At 40.5% G+C, this 18157-nt stretch overlaps 1 protein-coding gene across 2 annotated transcripts in view; it reads right to left on the bottom strand.

The window, feature by feature from the left end:
- The window catches only part of MAST4 (microtubule associated serine/threonine kinase family member 4), a 567608-nt gene that overhangs the window by 345488 nt on the left and 203963 nt on the right, over positions 1–18157 (bottom strand). The window contains exon 1 of one of the 2 annotated variants that reach the window (XM_030322263.1): positions 4684–4807. The exons of the other annotated variant lie outside the window; for it this stretch is intronic. Coding sequence (XP_030178123.1) covers positions 4684–4722 — 39 coding nt within the window. The 5' untranslated portion in view covers positions 4723–4807. Of the gene's footprint in view, positions 1–4683; positions 4808–18157 lie in introns of those variants that run through there. 2 annotated transcript variants of the gene reach the window in all.

The raw sequence follows: 18157 nt of genomic DNA, 5'->3' as shown, positions 1-18157 counted from the left end.
AGGCAAAAGAGGGTAGCCTTCCACTCTGGACTTACTTTTATAGAATTATTACGGCTTGGGGACAGCAGGCCACAGAGGCAGAAACCAAGGGTGGGAACACGATGACTTGAAGAATTAGTATTTCACTGACAAAAATCCTGAGAGGACAGTTTTCTGGTTTGTCAAGCTGCATCAGAGAATAAGGAGGGGCAAAACAGGAACTACTATTCAAATCTGTTTATTTTACACGGTTACAAAAAGGCGTTAAGGAAAACAACTGAGGGGGCGCCTGGGTGGCTCAGTCCGTTAAGAGTCTGGTTTCAGCTCAGGTCATGATCTCACAGCTCCTGAGTTCGAGCCCTGTGTCGGCCTCTGTGCTGACAGCTCAAGGCCTGGAGCCTGCTTCTGATTCCGTCTCCCTCTCTCTCTGCCCCTCCCTCACTCATGCTCTGTGTCTGTGTCTCTCTTTCTCTCTCAAAAATAAATAAATATTTTAAAATTTTTTCTTAAAAAAAGAAAAATTGAGAATAAAATAGAAATCTGAGTGAACATGAGATCTGGAGGACATTCTATCCTTATCCTCTGTGAATCAGGAAACTACAACTTTTTATCTCCATCTCAGAGACAGAAATTGAACTTCTTCAATGGATAAGAAACACCCCTTCAGATACAGCCACAGCTGGTCTAATCAAGCAGTACTCGTCACTATCAAAAGTTCATTTGCCATCCTGATTCTTCCTGTCCCAAAGAAGCCTCTTTGCCTTTCTGGAACCTCTGAAGAACAAAAGTATTTGATCCCCAAGTATTACTATCATAACTTTCTATTATTAATCCTCTAACTCAACTTCCTCCCTCTAACTATACAGAGTCTTCAAATGAATGAGGACAGAGTAATAGTCCCAACAATGATACTGCCGTGGAACTTTAGGTGAAGTGTAAACACATCCAGAATCACATTAAAGTTGACAGAGAAGACGCACCCAGACATCAGGACTTGAATGACCTACATTCAAGGACTGAGAAACAGAGGAAGCTGGGCACCCAGTCAGAACACAAGAATCCACCTGCTTCTTTGCTTACTAAAACTGAACTCGAGATGAAGATTGGTGGGAAATCAGAGCCTAGGCCAAAGTAATAACGTTAGGTTTTTGCTATTGTTTCAGTTAAGGTTGGGAGATGAGGCCAGGTGTAGGGGGAGACAAACAAAACAAAAAACCTAACAAAATCTAGAAGTCTGAATTCAAAAGGTTTTGTTGTTAACTGCACCACACAGGAAAAACAACTTAACATTCTAGCTGCACATGAGAGCCTGGAAGTGGATTGAAACAGTCATGTGTAATTGGGGAGGAGGGAAATCAACAGATGATACCAGGCTAAGCAAAACACAAGTGGATGACAGGAGAGGAACCCTAGGATGTCTCCCTGGGAGACCCCTCCCTCTTTTAGTGATTCCTTGCTGCTTTAACGATGCCTATTCATTTTTCTCCAGGCTTGGGAGCTATCACATTAGGGATAAGGGACACTTTCATTAAAACAAATACAACGGAAACATATAACAAAAATCACCGAAACAATTAATTTCCCTGACGGCCAAAAAATATGATCCGTGTATGAGGAATATTAGCACTGAAAGGAGCCAGTTATCCTTTGACGCATTAGACCTGTCTAGAAATTCAAATTGCCCCAAGTCCAAGGTCTGCCCAAGCCCATCCATCCGTCAGAATTTCCCATGTTTTGAGATGCAATCTGAAAAGTTTCCCAGATTCCAACAGTGGAAGCCATTGGGGCCTCTTTCTCCCATTCTCATTTCCAAGGCCGTGATTGAAGGGCTATCAGTAGTACTGGAAATATTAACACAGTCCACAGAAAAGACGGAAAAGTGCAGTCACTTCAGATGAACAACTCAGTTGTGCTGCCCTTTTATGAGGTAGTCATGCCTTGAGAAATTACATGTTCTGACCAAAAATAATTTCCCAAAGACCAAACATTAAAAATACCACTAGTATTCCTGTGTTTTAAGAGCCAGAGGTACTGAAATTGGAAAAATACGTTCTTAACATGTACCGCATTATTTTACTCCAAACACATGCTACATTATTATAAAATTCAATCATATGGAATTACAGTATTTGTGTGCTCCAGATTTTTGACTAGGCTTTATGTTATTCAAAAAACTGGTCTGTTCCACACGCTATGCATTTATTCAGTGCGGCACACCAACAGACTCTTATTATTGTACAAAATCCTATAGTCCTGTCAAAATGATCCTTGTAAATAAATAGTGTTTACTGTCTTTACTGCTGATCCTTCTCACTTAAAAACAAATTCAAATAGTATGCATGGAGTAAAGATCTAATTATTTCATCTTGCTCGTTATGATATATGTTATAAAAAGAAATATTAGCCCTTGCTTTTCAACAACGTATTTATTGAGTGCCTACCATAGGCTAGTGTACTTATTATATAGCCATTAACTTTTAAAAACCTCATTTATATTTCTGTCCTACTTACTACACTCAAGGTCTTATGCTACAATGTGCATTTGATGGAAAAACAATCATATGCTGAGGGTACAGGACTTGCTCAAAATTACCTCACAAAACACAGCGTCTGTATCAGGACTACAAAATGTGTAGGTTTCAGCCTAGCCTCACCACTACAGATGTATCTCGTTTGCATGTTGAAATGTCTCAAATAGTGTGTATTTGTAAATTAACTTAATTCTTAAATTCACTAGGTGGCGTTATTCTCACGAACTCCACAGTGACATCTTTCCTAATACAAACACATGCTTAAATTTGTATTTGTAAATAGATTCCTTATACAGCAATTTCTTAAAATAGCTACTCTGTATAAGAGAGGTCTTTTAAAAAATATTAGATACAATGGAAGTAAAAGAAAAATAGGTTTTAGTCAAAGTTAAGTTGTAACCATGAGGTGGCAGAACTTTTAGACACTTTTATATTGTTATTCCTCACAGCATGAAGACTTTTCTCATTCATAAAAGAAATCAGACATTCTATCCATTCTGTCATAGATTATGGCAGATATAGTAAAAGTATGTTAAGTACAATGACCAGCCAGCACTCTAAGTACTGTATTAATGAGCTATGTTTCCTTTGTTTTGTCACAAATCTTTCAGATAAAAGGTAACTCTAGTATTTTAAATAACCACAATAATGATTTGTTTCTAAAATTAAAAGTTCTGTGAGATCTAGACTCCTCTAAAGCACCATATTTCAATCATGCCCTCCGAAGTGATGAGAATGTATACTAGAGAAATGAAGCACGAAAAGGAGTTTCTTATCAAATATACATTAAACAATCATCTAAAATGCATTAAAGGAAAGAGAAAACTTAGCAGAATTGCCATTGATGAATAAGCAGAATGCCTAGGAGCTTAATAGCTTATCATCTTTTTGACAAAGAGACTTTCCATATTTAACCAATGACCCCAAAGAGGACACGGAGCCACACAAACAGCTGTGCATTACCAGAACTTTATAGATGGGATGAAAACAAAGAAAAGGAAATCCACAGCAGTGACTAACAGCACTGTACATTCAAACAATGACCACAGTGAAAATCATTAAAGAGGCAGTCTGTTTACTTAGGTTGGGAACAATAGATGACATTTAACCCCAATTTCTTTAATCCCTCTTTTGTTTACCTGCAGATAATCCTTTAATTTGCCCACAATATTATAATATGAATTATAGTTGAATTAGTAATTGACACTGAGAACAAAAAGCAGACAACTCGACCAGCTGTGAGTCAAAGACTATTAAGGACTATCTGGAAGCATTTCTAGATATGCCCTGTCTATATATTCTGTACGATCAAGCATGTGTTTGATTTTTTTTTTCAAAAATAATGAATGACAGTTTAACAATGGCTAGTCATTAGATGCTTTCAGAAAAAAAATAAAAACACCACCTAAATACAGGAAAAAGTTATCAAGGAGTTAAACATACTAATTTTGAACATACTTACGTTTTGGCTTCCTGAAACTTACAAACAACTAAGCAGATGTTTTGTTTTGTTTTTTCAAGTTGTCTGATTTGCCAAGTTTTAACTTGGAATACATTTCTACACTCAAGCCGGAGTAATTTAATTAGAGAAACTCGGGCACAATCATCAAGGCAGTAAGATAACGTATCTTTTCCTCATCTCAACATAAACAAATTATAGACAACTCTGATTGAACTACCAACAGAAACTTTCATCTCACTGGCAGAAGAAAACTCCCAGCAGCTGCACACATCTGCAAGGCCATCAGACAGATGCTGCTGCGGCTCGGAGGTTGATCCTGACACAAAAGTGAGTCCTGTGTTCCCAGAACTGAATGGAGTTGCCACCCTCCACAGACTTCCCAGACACTTGACAGAATGCCAAATCGGCTCATCAGCTGTCACCGCCAGCCACAATTCAACTATTCTTGAACACCCAGCAGGAAAACAACCCACAAAGTACCAAACTCCGAGTCCTATCTATCTATTGTCTCTGACAAAACAGCCTTTCTCATTGAACCCTGTGATATGTCACCGAACCCCGTAACTAGAGACTTAGCACATCACATCGCCAAGTGGATACGAAGAACCGTGCACGTATTTGTGCCCAGTCCAGGAATGAAAAGGGAACTTTGAAACCCGCAACGGCAGACCACTCATGATGCTACATTTCAAGAACGGAAGCATCTCCTACCTGGAGCCCTCTTCGTCTTAGAATGCTGGACTCATCCATCTCCCCCTCCGCTTTCTCTGAGCCTCACAACAGTCTAGCCATGCTGTACTACCTCTACTTCGGCACGCTAATTCAGAGCCCGGCAGCTGCTGAACACTTACATCACGCTCTAGCTGATTGGAGCCCAGAGTCAGCTGGTCCCACTTAGTTATGCACTCCAGCAACTTCGGAGATCACGGAGGCTTGCAGTTCGCTGGGAGAGCGCAGCAAGTGGGCTCAGGTACCTAATGCGTTTAGCCAGGCGGAGTCGGCTCCTGCTATCAGAGGGGAAATCGTGGGATCCCTGTTTCGCCTTCTCCTTCAAAATGCTGGCTCTGGCATTCTGGGCGACCGGTAAATGGCTTTCGGCAGCGGCTGTGGGTCAAGCCCCTTCTGAAGCAACGATAAGGTCAAAGTGGCTAAGTAAATCAGGGGTGACAGACACCTCCGTAAAAGGCAGCCACTGACTGGGACGGTGAAAAACCAGGGCACAGCTGGTCAGCCAAGCAGCACCACTGTGCCTGCCGCTCATCCTTTCTGATGGCATCAAAGAAAAAACGGAGCAGAACACGCTGCCTGAAACCCTGAAAACAGAGGGCTCTGGGCGGCTGCTCTTCCTGCCTTGGCGAAACACTTCACACTTCCCAGGGTGAAAGCCCATTCATTTACATAAATACTTTGCCAGTGGATTCCTGGCCCAAAGACAGAAACATTTTCGATAACAATTTCCCTCCTGATAGTAACTTAAGTTTTGTTGATACCTGACCAAAATGTGAAAAGGCAGAAGAAATTCTAAGAGCCATCATTAGTTGGAATATTAACCTATTTACAGTCTATAAGCAGCAAAAAAAAAAAAAAAAAAAAAAAAGATTCCCATCATGTGCAATTTCACAGTCTGTTTCATCTTGTTTACTCCGCTCCTCCTCATCTGATTTCAATTCAAAGCAACCAAGAGATGAATATTAAGTTTTCATTACTGGCCTGGCCCAGGAGTAACGATATACGATACTACCAATTTATAATAAATTATTCTCCCTTGACTTCTATTCTCAAGATATTGAAATTGAGATTATAGTTGGGTTCTGAGGAGGCAGATTCTAGGACCCTCTGCAATTCATCTGAAAACCACATTCGCCTTCACTCTCTCCATTAGACAGACTTTCTCTTGAATGAATGGGAGTAAGACAAGAGCATTTTTTTTTTTAAGTCCTCATTTCCTGGGTTTTACCTTAGCCCAGATATCTGACGTCTAAGTGTGGGGGGCGGGGAGGAAGTATTAGAGGTTCCTTACCCACCCATCTGCTATTACAGGAGCTTCCTGTCTCTTTCTGGCTGTCAACACACTATTAGGCGTGCTATCAATTGATTAGATTATGTCATTAAAAATAGCTTGGGGATTTATGAATCTAACCACTGAGGAAAATTGATTGCATTTTATGTTCCCAAACAGTCTTCGCATATATCTTCAGACAAAGAGAAACCTTGTCAAAAAATGCCACCACTAGCAGAGGCATCAGCAGAGAAGGGTGTCAGTGTGCTCTTCCACTTACGTGTGCACATTTGACACCACTTAAGGAACAAAACCCCAGGGAGTTTTTAGTTCTCTTTCCCATGTGCAGAAGTAGTGCAATCTCTAAAAGCAAAGAGCGAGCACCAAACTGATCCGGGGGCAAGCCAAAGGGCACCAAAAAATTCTATTGCAAACAGTGGTTTGAAAACGATTTCAAAAAACCGGATGTGTTTATTTACATGGAAGGACAAAACAAAAAGGAAACAAACAAACAAAAGGAAGGAAACAACCCAAAGAAAAAGCCTGAAAGCCTGGAGGGTAAGGTCTGCTTCCTACCTGTGAGAGATCTGCCAAGCTGGTGGAAATAGGTCCCCATTCTTGACAGGCCCACCTGTACTTGAATCTTTTCCTGCAAAGGGAGACCTTTTCCTTCAATGAAAGCAAAAGGTATGACAGTTGTTGACCTTTCTCCCTCAAGTCACCCTCCTGAGAGAGGAGCATGAACAGTTGCCTGAAATTTGAAGTGGCATCTTAGACAAAGTGCCTTGGCAGCAGGTAAGAATATATTTACCAACTTAGACTGTCACTGTCATCTGTGCACAGAGGCATAAGGAACTCCTAGCTGGTTTCAGGAAAAGGAAAAAAAAAAAAATCATGACCTAAGAACCTGAACTTTCAAGAGCAAAAGCCAAGCCGGGGTCCTTACACATGCCTGTGCTCCGAATACTGCCATCTTCATTCTGCTGATCAGCCTAGCGAAAACACGGTCTAGGGGAGGGTACAGCAAGTTTTCCCTACAGAGAAGGAAGGGAAGAGATTTTTTTCCCCTTGAAATAAAGCTCATATAGGCTGCCAGGAAGGAGAGAGAGAAAAAAAAAAAAACAGCAGAGGCCAGAAGTATCTTTTCTGTGACCAATTGGGTAAGCTAGCTGCAAATGCTATCTCAAGACATTTCGAGGACACCCTGTCAAAGAGTCAAGTGATGTGTATCCCAGATAAGTTGACTCTGTGTATCCCAGGCACGAGGCAGCTACAGATGTTTGGTGGGTGGGAGTGATAAAAAGGAATTTGGTTAAGGGAGGAAAGTATGTTTCTTAACAAAAGAATATTTTGAGATAAAAATCTAGTTTAGTATTCAACCATTAACTAAGTCTAAGATGAAGATTAGAACCACTGCAGCATCAAATCTAGTATGAAAAAATATCGATTACCTGTCAAAATGTATCACTTTGAGAAGTGATACATACATTTTAAAGAAATAAAACCAGCCAGAGGCAAAAACATTTGGGACAAAAATGAAAGGCTGCTGAAAAATAACATCCAGCAATAATGGCTTAGCAGAGGGAATAGTAAAAGGAAAATTGCTACATTTACCCTTTGCTATATATTTTCTCATCAAGATAAGCCATGTGTTAAAATGCAATAAAAACTTCAAGCGATGACACTATTCACAGGTAATAATTAGGATCTAGCCTAATTTCCATTAATAAACTCATCTTTCCTGCAATTTAACACCTTTATGGAATTTGTTCACAATATTGTGAGTTATTTCAAAAAGTACCAACCTCAGTGTTTAATGCTCTTATATGTGTATTCAAATAAAATTTCTTAGCTTTTGTCATTAATTATACTCTAAAGCCAGGGGCTTCACAGTACTTGATTTTTTTAAAAAGGTATTTGTATGAATACACCCCATGCATACTCTATTGCAGGCATAATTTACTCCAAAGAACACTCAAAATCCATGGACACTGCAATATGGGTAAAATTCAAATTTTAGTGATCATTCCAATAAATGGCTCACAATAACAAAAACAATTCTAATCCTGATTGAGCAAAATGGGAGCGGGGATGGAGTGGGGACAGCATAAGGTTACACACATTCTCAACAAAATGGTAGACTGAGATCTTGTAATTCCTTGTAATTCCTGTCTACAGTTGTATCGTTTGGTATAAGGATACAGGTTTGCTATCTGATTTAGCTTGTCAGTTAACTTTTTAAATTTAACTTTTTAAATTTTTCACAAATTTAAAAAGAAGTTACCTCTCTTCACTAGTTTCACACTGGTTACCCCAAAGTAAACATTCGTTCTGATTATACCCACTCTGCAGCAACTTAAGGTTCACTGAAAAACTGCCACGAGGAACACTTTGAGGAGTTTTTTTAAAAACCTAAGATGGGGTGCCTGGGTAGCTTGGTCTGTTGAGTGTCCGACTTCAGCCCCAGTCATGATTTCACGGTTGGTTGGTGGGTTCAGGCCCCACAACAGGCTCGCTGCTGCCAGCACATAGCCCACTTTGGATCCCCTGTCCTCCTCTCTCTCTCTGCACCTCCCCTGCCTACATGCTCTCTCTCTCTCTTACATAAGTAAATAAATAAATACATGCATGCATACATATATACACGCATACATTCCTAAGATAGCGGAAGTTTCCAAACTTAACCTTGCCCATTGCACCGCACCGACCTAATCCGTTCCCTACCAGCAGCTCCCAGTCTTGGCCCTGGGACCACCTACACACAAGCTAAGGAGGCCCAGATCAGATAGGACTGAGAGAACCGTTTCCTGGTGGAGGAAGAGGCTTCTCCCTTCACATCAGCCACAGAGAGCAGTGTCAGAAGAATGCCACTGTTCCCTGTCCCTCATCCCATCAGTAAGAGTGGTTAGGATACTCCAAACATGATTTCTAGTACTATCAGCACAATCTGTGGGGAGATCGTGCCGTCGTCTTTTCTTGTACGTGTGTGGCAGTGATCACTACTTCTGCTTGAGTAAGGTAGACAAACAGCCACAAAATGCATTAACCACCATAGCCTGTCTGTTACTTTTAGATAACAGACCAAGGATGCATGTATCTTTTATGTATGTGCATTGGCCAGTTAAGTGTATGTGGCCAAGTAGACAAATCCTTCTTCACTAACTGATTACTTTTTCCACTCATAAGGTCAATGTCAATGGCCAAGGACCGTGTCTGTATTTAAGAAAAAGTAATATCAAAGTCATAAAAACTTAAAAGGAGAAACAGGCTATTCCCGAGAATGCATACAACTCTCCATTATTGTGAATATAATCATACTGCAATGTAAACCCTGAATGCCAATGACCAATGTGGCTGGGAGATCTGTTCAAAAATACATTCCCGTGTTTACATTTACATTCCTCCCCAATTTTTGCACTTTATTTTCCTCCATGTTTTACTTGTAAATAATAATAGTCAACATTTATTGATCACACACTATGTGCCAATCTCTGTTCTAAGTACTTTACACAGTTCATCTCATTTAATCCTTACACCAACTATATCAAATAGATATTATCCCCATTTTACAGATGAGGAAACTGACCCCCAGAGAAGTCAAGTAACTTCCTAAGATCACACAGTCAAGGAAAGGCAGACTGAGACACCGGTTCTTTCAGGCTGACTCTCCAATTTTGGTTCCCAACCACCTTATTGCCTGTTTGGGTCTACGCAAAGGAGGAAAAAGGACTTCCAAGGTGAATGAAAACACATGGAAGGCGTCAGATATTTTTAGCTCCTAAAACTACCACGTTGTAAGGTGTCACTGGTCAGAACACATCAGAAAGAGCATTAAGGAAGGTCAGATTCCACAGGTCATGAGTCTCTAAAAGAGCAAAGGAGCAGGGTTTCCACTGCTTCAGGAAAGAAGCTGGAGAGGACCCCTGGGGAAGGAGGAGGAAGAAGAGGGCAGCCAGAGACAAGTTATGGAGGATGGGCTCTGCTTTCTTCTTAGATGTCTCTGTGCCTCAGGGGACTCCCTCTGAGTGTGATCAACTCTTTTCGCTTCTGGCGGCTCCAGAACGATTCAATTCTAAATACAGCGTAATATTTTTACAATCATGTAAATTCCACACAACCAAAGGTAACCTTTCAGTTATTGTATCAGGCATGATACACATTCCCATTCACCTGTGGGGCTTTCTGGCAGCTCTTAATTTCCTGGTCCAATACTCTTCATCTTTCTGGAATTTACCACGGAAGGCACTCCTTAAATCTCCCTTTCCTTTTAGGTGAAATGACTCAGGGCGAGGCTGTTCATCCTGTTCGGAGTAATACTGAAACTTCCCTTCATTTTCTGGAAGTCATGACTCTCCAGCATCCTCAGCAGAAAGGACCCTGCACTGAGAGCCGTCCCTGCCCAGGCCCTGCCAAAGAGGAATCTGGTAGCTTGGGGCAAGTCCCTTAACCTCCTGGAGCTTCAGTTTCTATCACATAAATTGAAGATATGACAATAGGCTTCAGATCAGGAAGCTAGGGAAAGGAGGAAATTGGGAAGTTTGGGAAGTTGACCCTACTGTCCTTCAGGCGGGGCCTCCTGGCCCCATAGCCATGTGTCCACACTTTCCTTCCTCTTCTATTATCTTTCAGGCCACATCAGCCTGCAGAGTATCAACAACACATACCCTTCAGCCACCTTCTGGCTTTAAGGCTCCTACGCCCTGTGCAGGAACACGCGAGAGGCAGAGGACACAGCTCAGCTCCCCAGCAGTTGCTTCTCACTGCCATTCTCCCAAGTCAGAAAGCAGCAAGCATGCTGACACCCGGGGTGGGCTGAAGCGCGGGGGCCGAAACGCACACCACAGTCTGCGTGCCAACTCTGAGAACAGGTTACATACTTGGCTCCAAAGGACATTCATCTTCCTTTGTGCCTAATATTAATACTGTAATATGACAAGATTCTTGTCTGAAGTTGCTCCTGTCTAATCTCTAGCAATATTTGTTGTTCATTAAAGTAGCATGCAAGTGAGCCAGATATATATCACCAGTGTCATCAATGCCCAAAAAGTAAAAAGACAACTGGATGCAGGTTCCATTCTGTTCCAAGTCCCAGGAGATAGTATGCTCAGGAGGCAACATTGAAATCATGAATTCCCTTGTCCTAGATTTTAAACGTCATTTGAAATTTTAAAATAAAGTTCTAATCTCTACAATCAACAAAGGTAAAGAACTACTTCACACTATATGTCTTTTTCTCCCCAAAGCAAAATTTTCAAACCTGTAAGGAAGAGGACTAAAACAAAGGATGGGCTGCCTGCCTTCTAGAGAAAGACAGAATTTTTCCTACTCCTAGGAAAGGGGAGGGATCTAACACCTTCCCACTGACGATACACCAAAGTCTGAATTTATCCAAGAGTAGCATTTCTAAAACACATGTTTCATTTAGCAGAAATTGCAGGTGGGGGTCAGCAGCAAGCATATGCCTATAAAATATGCTGCATCCCACGCTGCCTGCATTAGCTCCATTTTCCATCCCGCCTGTAATCCTGAAGCCTCTTTAAATGTATGCAATTGGTGATTTCTACAATGTAACATGCATGATTTCGCTCAAGGCTTTCATAAGAAAGCTATATTGTCTTACGTTTGCGTCACCTTTTTTTATCTAATTATTTCTGCATATTACCCATCAAATCACTACTGACAATATGACAGGAATCACGGTATTGAAAAATTACATCCTAGAAGGAAATAATAAAATATAAATCACATACATAATTTTCTTTTGAACATTTTAACAATGACATCCTCATATACATATGAAATATAGCAGGACTATCCCCATAAATGCCCTAACATCAATCACAGCAGGAAATATTCTCTAGTTTGCGAACACACGGATCCAGCAAAATATAGCATTTCTAATAAAACTGGGTAATACAACTTCATTTTTTTCATACAAGAGCATTTATGAAGATCTGACAATTGGAAATAGCTCTAATATATTTTTTTCAATTATGCCCCTTCATCTCTAAATGATACACAGCTAACACTGGGAGTGTGAAACCAGTGGTTAGCAACTCCTGTATTCAATATTAATAGATCTATCAAGATCAGAGTAGATGAGTGAAGTGACATTGGCAGTCCTGACTCTACAGGAGGTCTATCAACCAGATGAACTTTAGAAACAAGTAAGTCAGTAGGTATATATGTAAATGATAACACTCCTGGCATCAACTAAATATTTCATGAGCTTTGGAAGCAAAGAGACAGTCCTACAATTATTCCTAAAGTGACCAGATATACCTAGAGATAAAAAATGAAGCAAGATAATTTTGAAAAATTTGGAACTGACTTGTCCCTATTTCAAGTATAGCTACTGAATCAGAGATTACAACAGCACTTTCAGACCACGCACACTAAACTGTTTCTTAATCTCACACTGACAGGAAGCTAAGATCTAGGTTAAATGTAATGTTAACCTAGCTACAATTCTCAAATAAAAGTAAGCGCAAGGCAGTGGGGGAGGGAGGGATCGGAAAAATCTTCTAAGGAGAAAAACCAAGCTAGTCACTGTGGAATTTAGAACCTGAGTGACCAAGGACAGCATGTTCAATGAAATTAGGGCCAGACTGCACACATGAAGTAGGAAGCATTCTTTCTAGGTCTGTATGTTTATACTGACATGCTTACGATACAGACATGAGAGCCGTGTGCAAGCTAACTGCTTTAAACCCTACAATCATATCTACAGCCTGACTCTACCTTGAGACACCAACGTAGATTAATCCTGAGGTTTTGAATGGGAACCTCTTCTAGGTCTTGTTTGCATCGTGTGCACAATTCTCAAATAAAAGTAAGCGCAAGGCAGTGGGGGAGGGAGGGATCGGAAAAATCTTCTAAGGAGAAAAACCAAGCTAGTCACTGTGGAATTTAGAACCTGAGTGACCAAGGACAGCATGTTCAATGAAATTAGGGCCAGACTGCACACATGAAGTAGGAAGCATTCTCAATTCTCAAATAAAAGTAAGCGCAAGGCAGTGGGGGAGGGAGGGATCGGAAAAATCTTCTAAGGAGAAAAACCAAGCTAGTCACTGTGGAATTTAGAACCTGAGTGACCAAGGACAGCATGTTCAATGAAATTAGGGCCAGACTGCACACATGAAGTAGGAAGCATTCTTTCTAGGTCTGTATGTTTATACTGACATGCTTACGATACAGACATGAAGAGCCGTGTGCAAGCTAACTGCTTTAAACCCTACAATCATATCTACAGCCTGACTCTACCTTGAGACACCAACGTAGATTAATCCTGAGGTTTTGAATGGGAACCTCTTCTAGGTCTTGTTTGCATCGTGTGCACGTAGCCAAGCACTTTTGGTGTCTCTTCCACAAATACTTTGGAGCTAAGTAAGGCTAAGAGGTACACACAAAAGGGTATTAAGAAACACCTCAGCCTGTTTCAGGCAAGCATATCTAAGTCAGATGTTGTGTGTGAAACCTGTTAGTGACTCCACTGAAACCCACATGTGGTTGGCCTTTCTTTCCATCACCCTGCACTAACACGTCATTCAACTCCAACGGGCACAGACACAGAGCTGCTTCCAGCAACTCCTTTTCGGATAATGGCAAGGAGTACTCCTTGGGACATGACCGCATAACACAGCAACATGATACAACACTGCTTCTTGGCGGTACGAACTCTGTCGAGAAACTCTCCCTTTTCGACGGTACGAACTCTTCCCTTTAAGCGTGCTCTTCAGAGAAACACAAAATGTGCTCCAGAGTCTATTGCATTAATCCTCATCAGTTTCTTGCAAAGTAGCAAGGCAAGAGACTGGCCCAATTTACCAACAAGGAAAGTGAGGCAATGAGATTAACAGAAGAGCCCAAAGTCCTAAATCAGCTTAAAAAAAAGGCAGAGCAAACCAAAGGATTGGAACTTCTGAGTCAGAGACCAGTGCCCAGACAGCAGCTAAGCTCCAAAACACCTCCCCTTTCCTCGTCTGCCATCCCCGTTCATCCCACGGATGCTTTAACAGAAATCCAAGGGCAAGAGCTCCCCTGCCAGACCTTCAAAGAGACACACAAATAAAAACAATGTGTGCATACCCATGTTGGATATGCATATAGGGGACGAACAGAAGAGTAAATGAAGGTCAGACCAAGGATAAATACTCAGGGAGAAGTCACATGAAGCAGTGCCCAATCACACAATATTAATGTCTACCTAGATCAGAAAATGATGTTGAAAACAGTGTTTAATTTCAACTGTACAGGTGTACAGATAAAATCTTTTTTTTGTTTTTTGCTTTTTTTGTTTGTTTTTTTAGGGGTTAAGTGTCCTACCTTCAAGAACATACAGTCATGCATTTATATCAAATGCCATGTGATTCTTGGGATTCTGTCACACATTTAGTCTGTGACTCTTCCAGAAGAGTTTGATGAGCAGCCTCTATTTTTTTTCTTTCTCCTTCTCTTAGCTCAAGGAAAATCAAAACACTTGTCTAGCTTTCTTAATATTTCAATATGATAAATGCAATAAATTTCTATTGTAGAACATCTTGTTCTACAAAGACCACCATGAAATCATATCTAATCCAAAGAACAGTGATACATGTACCTTTAGTTTGTCAACAACAAAATATACATAGCCTTTATATATACAAGGACCTGGAAATTGCTATTAAAAGTTGTCTTTAAATAGTTCTTTAAGTAAACTAAGGAGTAGCTTTAACAAAAATTAATATTCCCAAAACATGACAGTAAATGTTTGAAAACTGATCTTGCTGAGAGGTGATTTAATTTCTTAGATTTAGTTTCTCTGTAGTCTATCTAAGAACGCAGCTCAAGCACATTATCCTTAAAAATCAAGGGAATCTATCTCAAGTTTTACAGACTGATATAAAGTCACTACATTCTGTTTGAGATCCTTTGCTCATCCATTTATATCCATTAATCTTAATGATATCATTAATGCACAATGTGTTTCACAGAAACTAATTGTATTTTGCCAGAATCGAACATTAACAATTATGCCTCCCATTATCACCTAATAAAATAAAATTTAAAAAGTCTCAGGCACATCAGTGAATATTGTGGTGTGGTAACTAATTTGCATTTTTAATGCTACAATAAATTGACCAGATTATCATCAATTAGATAAATTAATATTCTGTAAGTAAGACCATAGGGGAATTATTCTGTTAGAAACTGACAACATTTGACACTCATTTCCTTGAGCTTTATTGAATACAGGCTTAGCCCTTCTTGTCCTCTTATCTAAAGCTGGCCTTTGTGACTTTAGCTAATACCACACAACAGAACACATTCCTCTTTAATTTTATATACTTATCATTGCTTTGAGCAAAGAAAGCAGATTAGAAAATCTGAGCTCTTCAAGTAAAGGAGAATATCTACCTGGGCAATACAACTGCCCTGAGTCAGAAGCATGTGAATCAATTTGTTTACATCTTGTGTGTGTGTGTGTGTGTGTGGTGTGTGTGGTGTATTCCCTGATTCAAAAACCAACTGCTGGACATTGACTACAAGCCAGGCATTATGATGAATTGCTGAGAACACGAGAAGGAAAGAAAGACTCAGTCCCACCCGAACGCAGTCATGGGATCCCAAGACACAGAAACAAAGCACAGGATATCAGTAGAGACACAAAGACATAAATTCAAGGAGCTGCTCTGCCCAAGTATGAAGGACAGATGAACTCAAAAGGCATGCAGAGAATAAGGGAGATTTCCCAATTTATCTGCCCATTACAATCACTGGAAGATCTTTTATAAATTCCAAAATCTAAGGTCACACCCAGATCAATTCAATTACAATCTCCAGGGTGGGCCCCAGGGCAACAGTAGTTTCTGAAGCTCTCCAGGTGATTGATTGCACTGTACGGAGAAGTCAGGCAACCATGGGTCTAAAGGGCACAGGAGTACTAAGCCAGGGGGTAGTAGGGGACTTCTTACTATGAGTTCCTATAATTTTCCGCACAAGAGATTATAAAACTTGAGAAAAGGGCTGGGGGAGACAGTGATGGAAAACAGTAAAGGAAAAGAAGGATCAATTCCTGTAGCTATAAAGAATATGACTTTTAATCTCTTTTCACCAAAGCCTTAACATTTTCATGGAAAGACAAGGCACTTTTTGCACAATCTTCCTCTAGAATTGAAGTTCAGTGAACGGGATAAGTCCTCTCGGTCTTGGCCTTACTAAACACATTACATGACTCAATTATTAAAAGCAAACAGGATTCTTCAGCTTTCCTCTTGAGGTTTCTCAGTGCTACCCAAACTAGTGAAGATTTCACAGCTCACCTGACAACCGTGAATGCCTGTCACCACTCTCCTCTGAGACAGGAGAAAAGGACATCTGTGAAAAGCCCATTCATTATATCATTAACTATCCTCTAAAGAAAAGTAGATATATAGCCTCTGCGTATCATGACTGTTTTACCTACTGAAAATATTAATAGATCAAATCTGGGTCCATTTTGTGAAACAATACACAGAGATTCTTTAGTCTAAGCCATCAGTAACATATAGATTTCTTTAGGGAAAATATGAATAAAATTCTAATGTGTTACAGGAAAGCAGGATTTTCTCTCAATCCTTACTTGTCTTCTGAAATACAGGTTTTAGAGCTATGTACCAGTTTCACAAGGGGATACTTGCATTTAAGAAGTGAGAAAGTCACTTCCTTTGCATGCTTGTGAAGAAACATCTTAACCATCTTTGAGTATAAAAACTGTAACTAATAGACTTTTAGCATGGAGTTACTCGTTTAGCATGGTATTTAATTGCGCATGCAGTAGAGTTTCTAATAATGCATTCTAGTAATATGAAGTTGATTTCTTCAAGAAGTTACACCTACCAGGTTCCACTAAAATGTTTTTTTTTTAAAGTCACTGGAAAGCATGGCCCCAGCTGTTCAAGCATTCAACATTTTCTTAACATAATTCAAATACATAAACCTAAGATACCCAAACGCCTACCATGTATTATTCCCTAGAACTCAAGATACTACCAAGATTAACATATTCTCTAACGTCCAGCAGTGATCTGCAGCCCAAATGTGGAACAAGTCTCCAAGTGACATGATAAAGCATTTTAATTTCAACCAGACACTAGCTTTTAAAAAGTTCTTCCTGCCATTTTGCTAACAGAAAATTAGCCTTCAGTAGTCCAATTGCTTTTTTCCACTTGACTTAGTAAACCACCTTGAATGTAGGGTATGCCTTTCCCTTACATGCATTATGGATGCATCTTGCCTTCTGGATGGGGACAGCCGCCAGGAGATTGACGTTGCGCACATTTCGACTGCGCAGATCCCGGAGGAGGAAACGCACACGCCAAAGGCACGTCCCTGCAGTTTGCAGCAGGGGCGGAGGGCCTGACGCCCCTGAAGCTGAAGGCCCGGGAGGACACAAACGCCCGCAGGAGGCAGTCAATGGCGTCAACTGGCGGCAATGCACAAGGCCCCTAGGATCCTCTATGACTCGAGGGACCAGTAACTCCCGTGGGATGGACCATCAGTGTAGGACGGTGGAACCTGCTCTCTGCACACACAAGCAAGTGACCCCACACGTACTCTGAAATGCAGTTTGAGTGTTGGAAGAGAAACAGAAGGGCTCACTGCTCTAATGCAATATGCACCATTATTTATGCTCTAACTTCGTGCTTTAGAGTTCGCGCATCGTCCTGTTGTTACTTAATTGGAGGTGGGAGAGATTTTGCTACACTACGCTATTTTAGAATAACTTCAACCATGTTTTTAGGGGTGCCCATGTTTGCTGGAAGGTCCTGGCTCCTCAGTGTTCACTCTGCAGGGCAATTATTTGGGCAGTGGTAACTCGGGCCTGATTTGTTTGGTGTCCTGGTTTCTAGTGCAGCAATTTACAGTCTCCCTGAGACCATTTTAAGGACTGTTCACTTACTGCATGCATCACTAATTGGGGGATATGAACAAACCTTTGATACTTCACTAAAGGGGAGGAGCCAGCTTTGCTTTTTGTACTTTTCACTTACTATTTCACTTTATTAAAATAATTGTACAACAATCTGTATATAAAGTTTATAATTAAAACTTATTTTGAAAAAAAAACCCTCAACATCTTTAGTTCTCAGTTGCAAATGAGATTTGCTGATGCGCCACCTACTGGACAATAGACCATTAGTTACATCAGTGCACTTCACCCTGTTT

Source organism: Lynx canadensis, chromosome A1, assembly GCF_007474595.2.
Source record: "Lynx canadensis isolate LIC74 chromosome A1, mLynCan4.pri.v2, whole genome shotgun sequence".
In the NCBI taxonomy this organism is placed as follows: Eukaryota; Metazoa; Chordata; class Mammalia; order Carnivora; family Felidae; genus Lynx; species Lynx canadensis.
The sequence above is the reverse complement of the archived record's forward strand: the minus strand, read 5'-3'. Positions and strand labels throughout refer to the sequence as shown.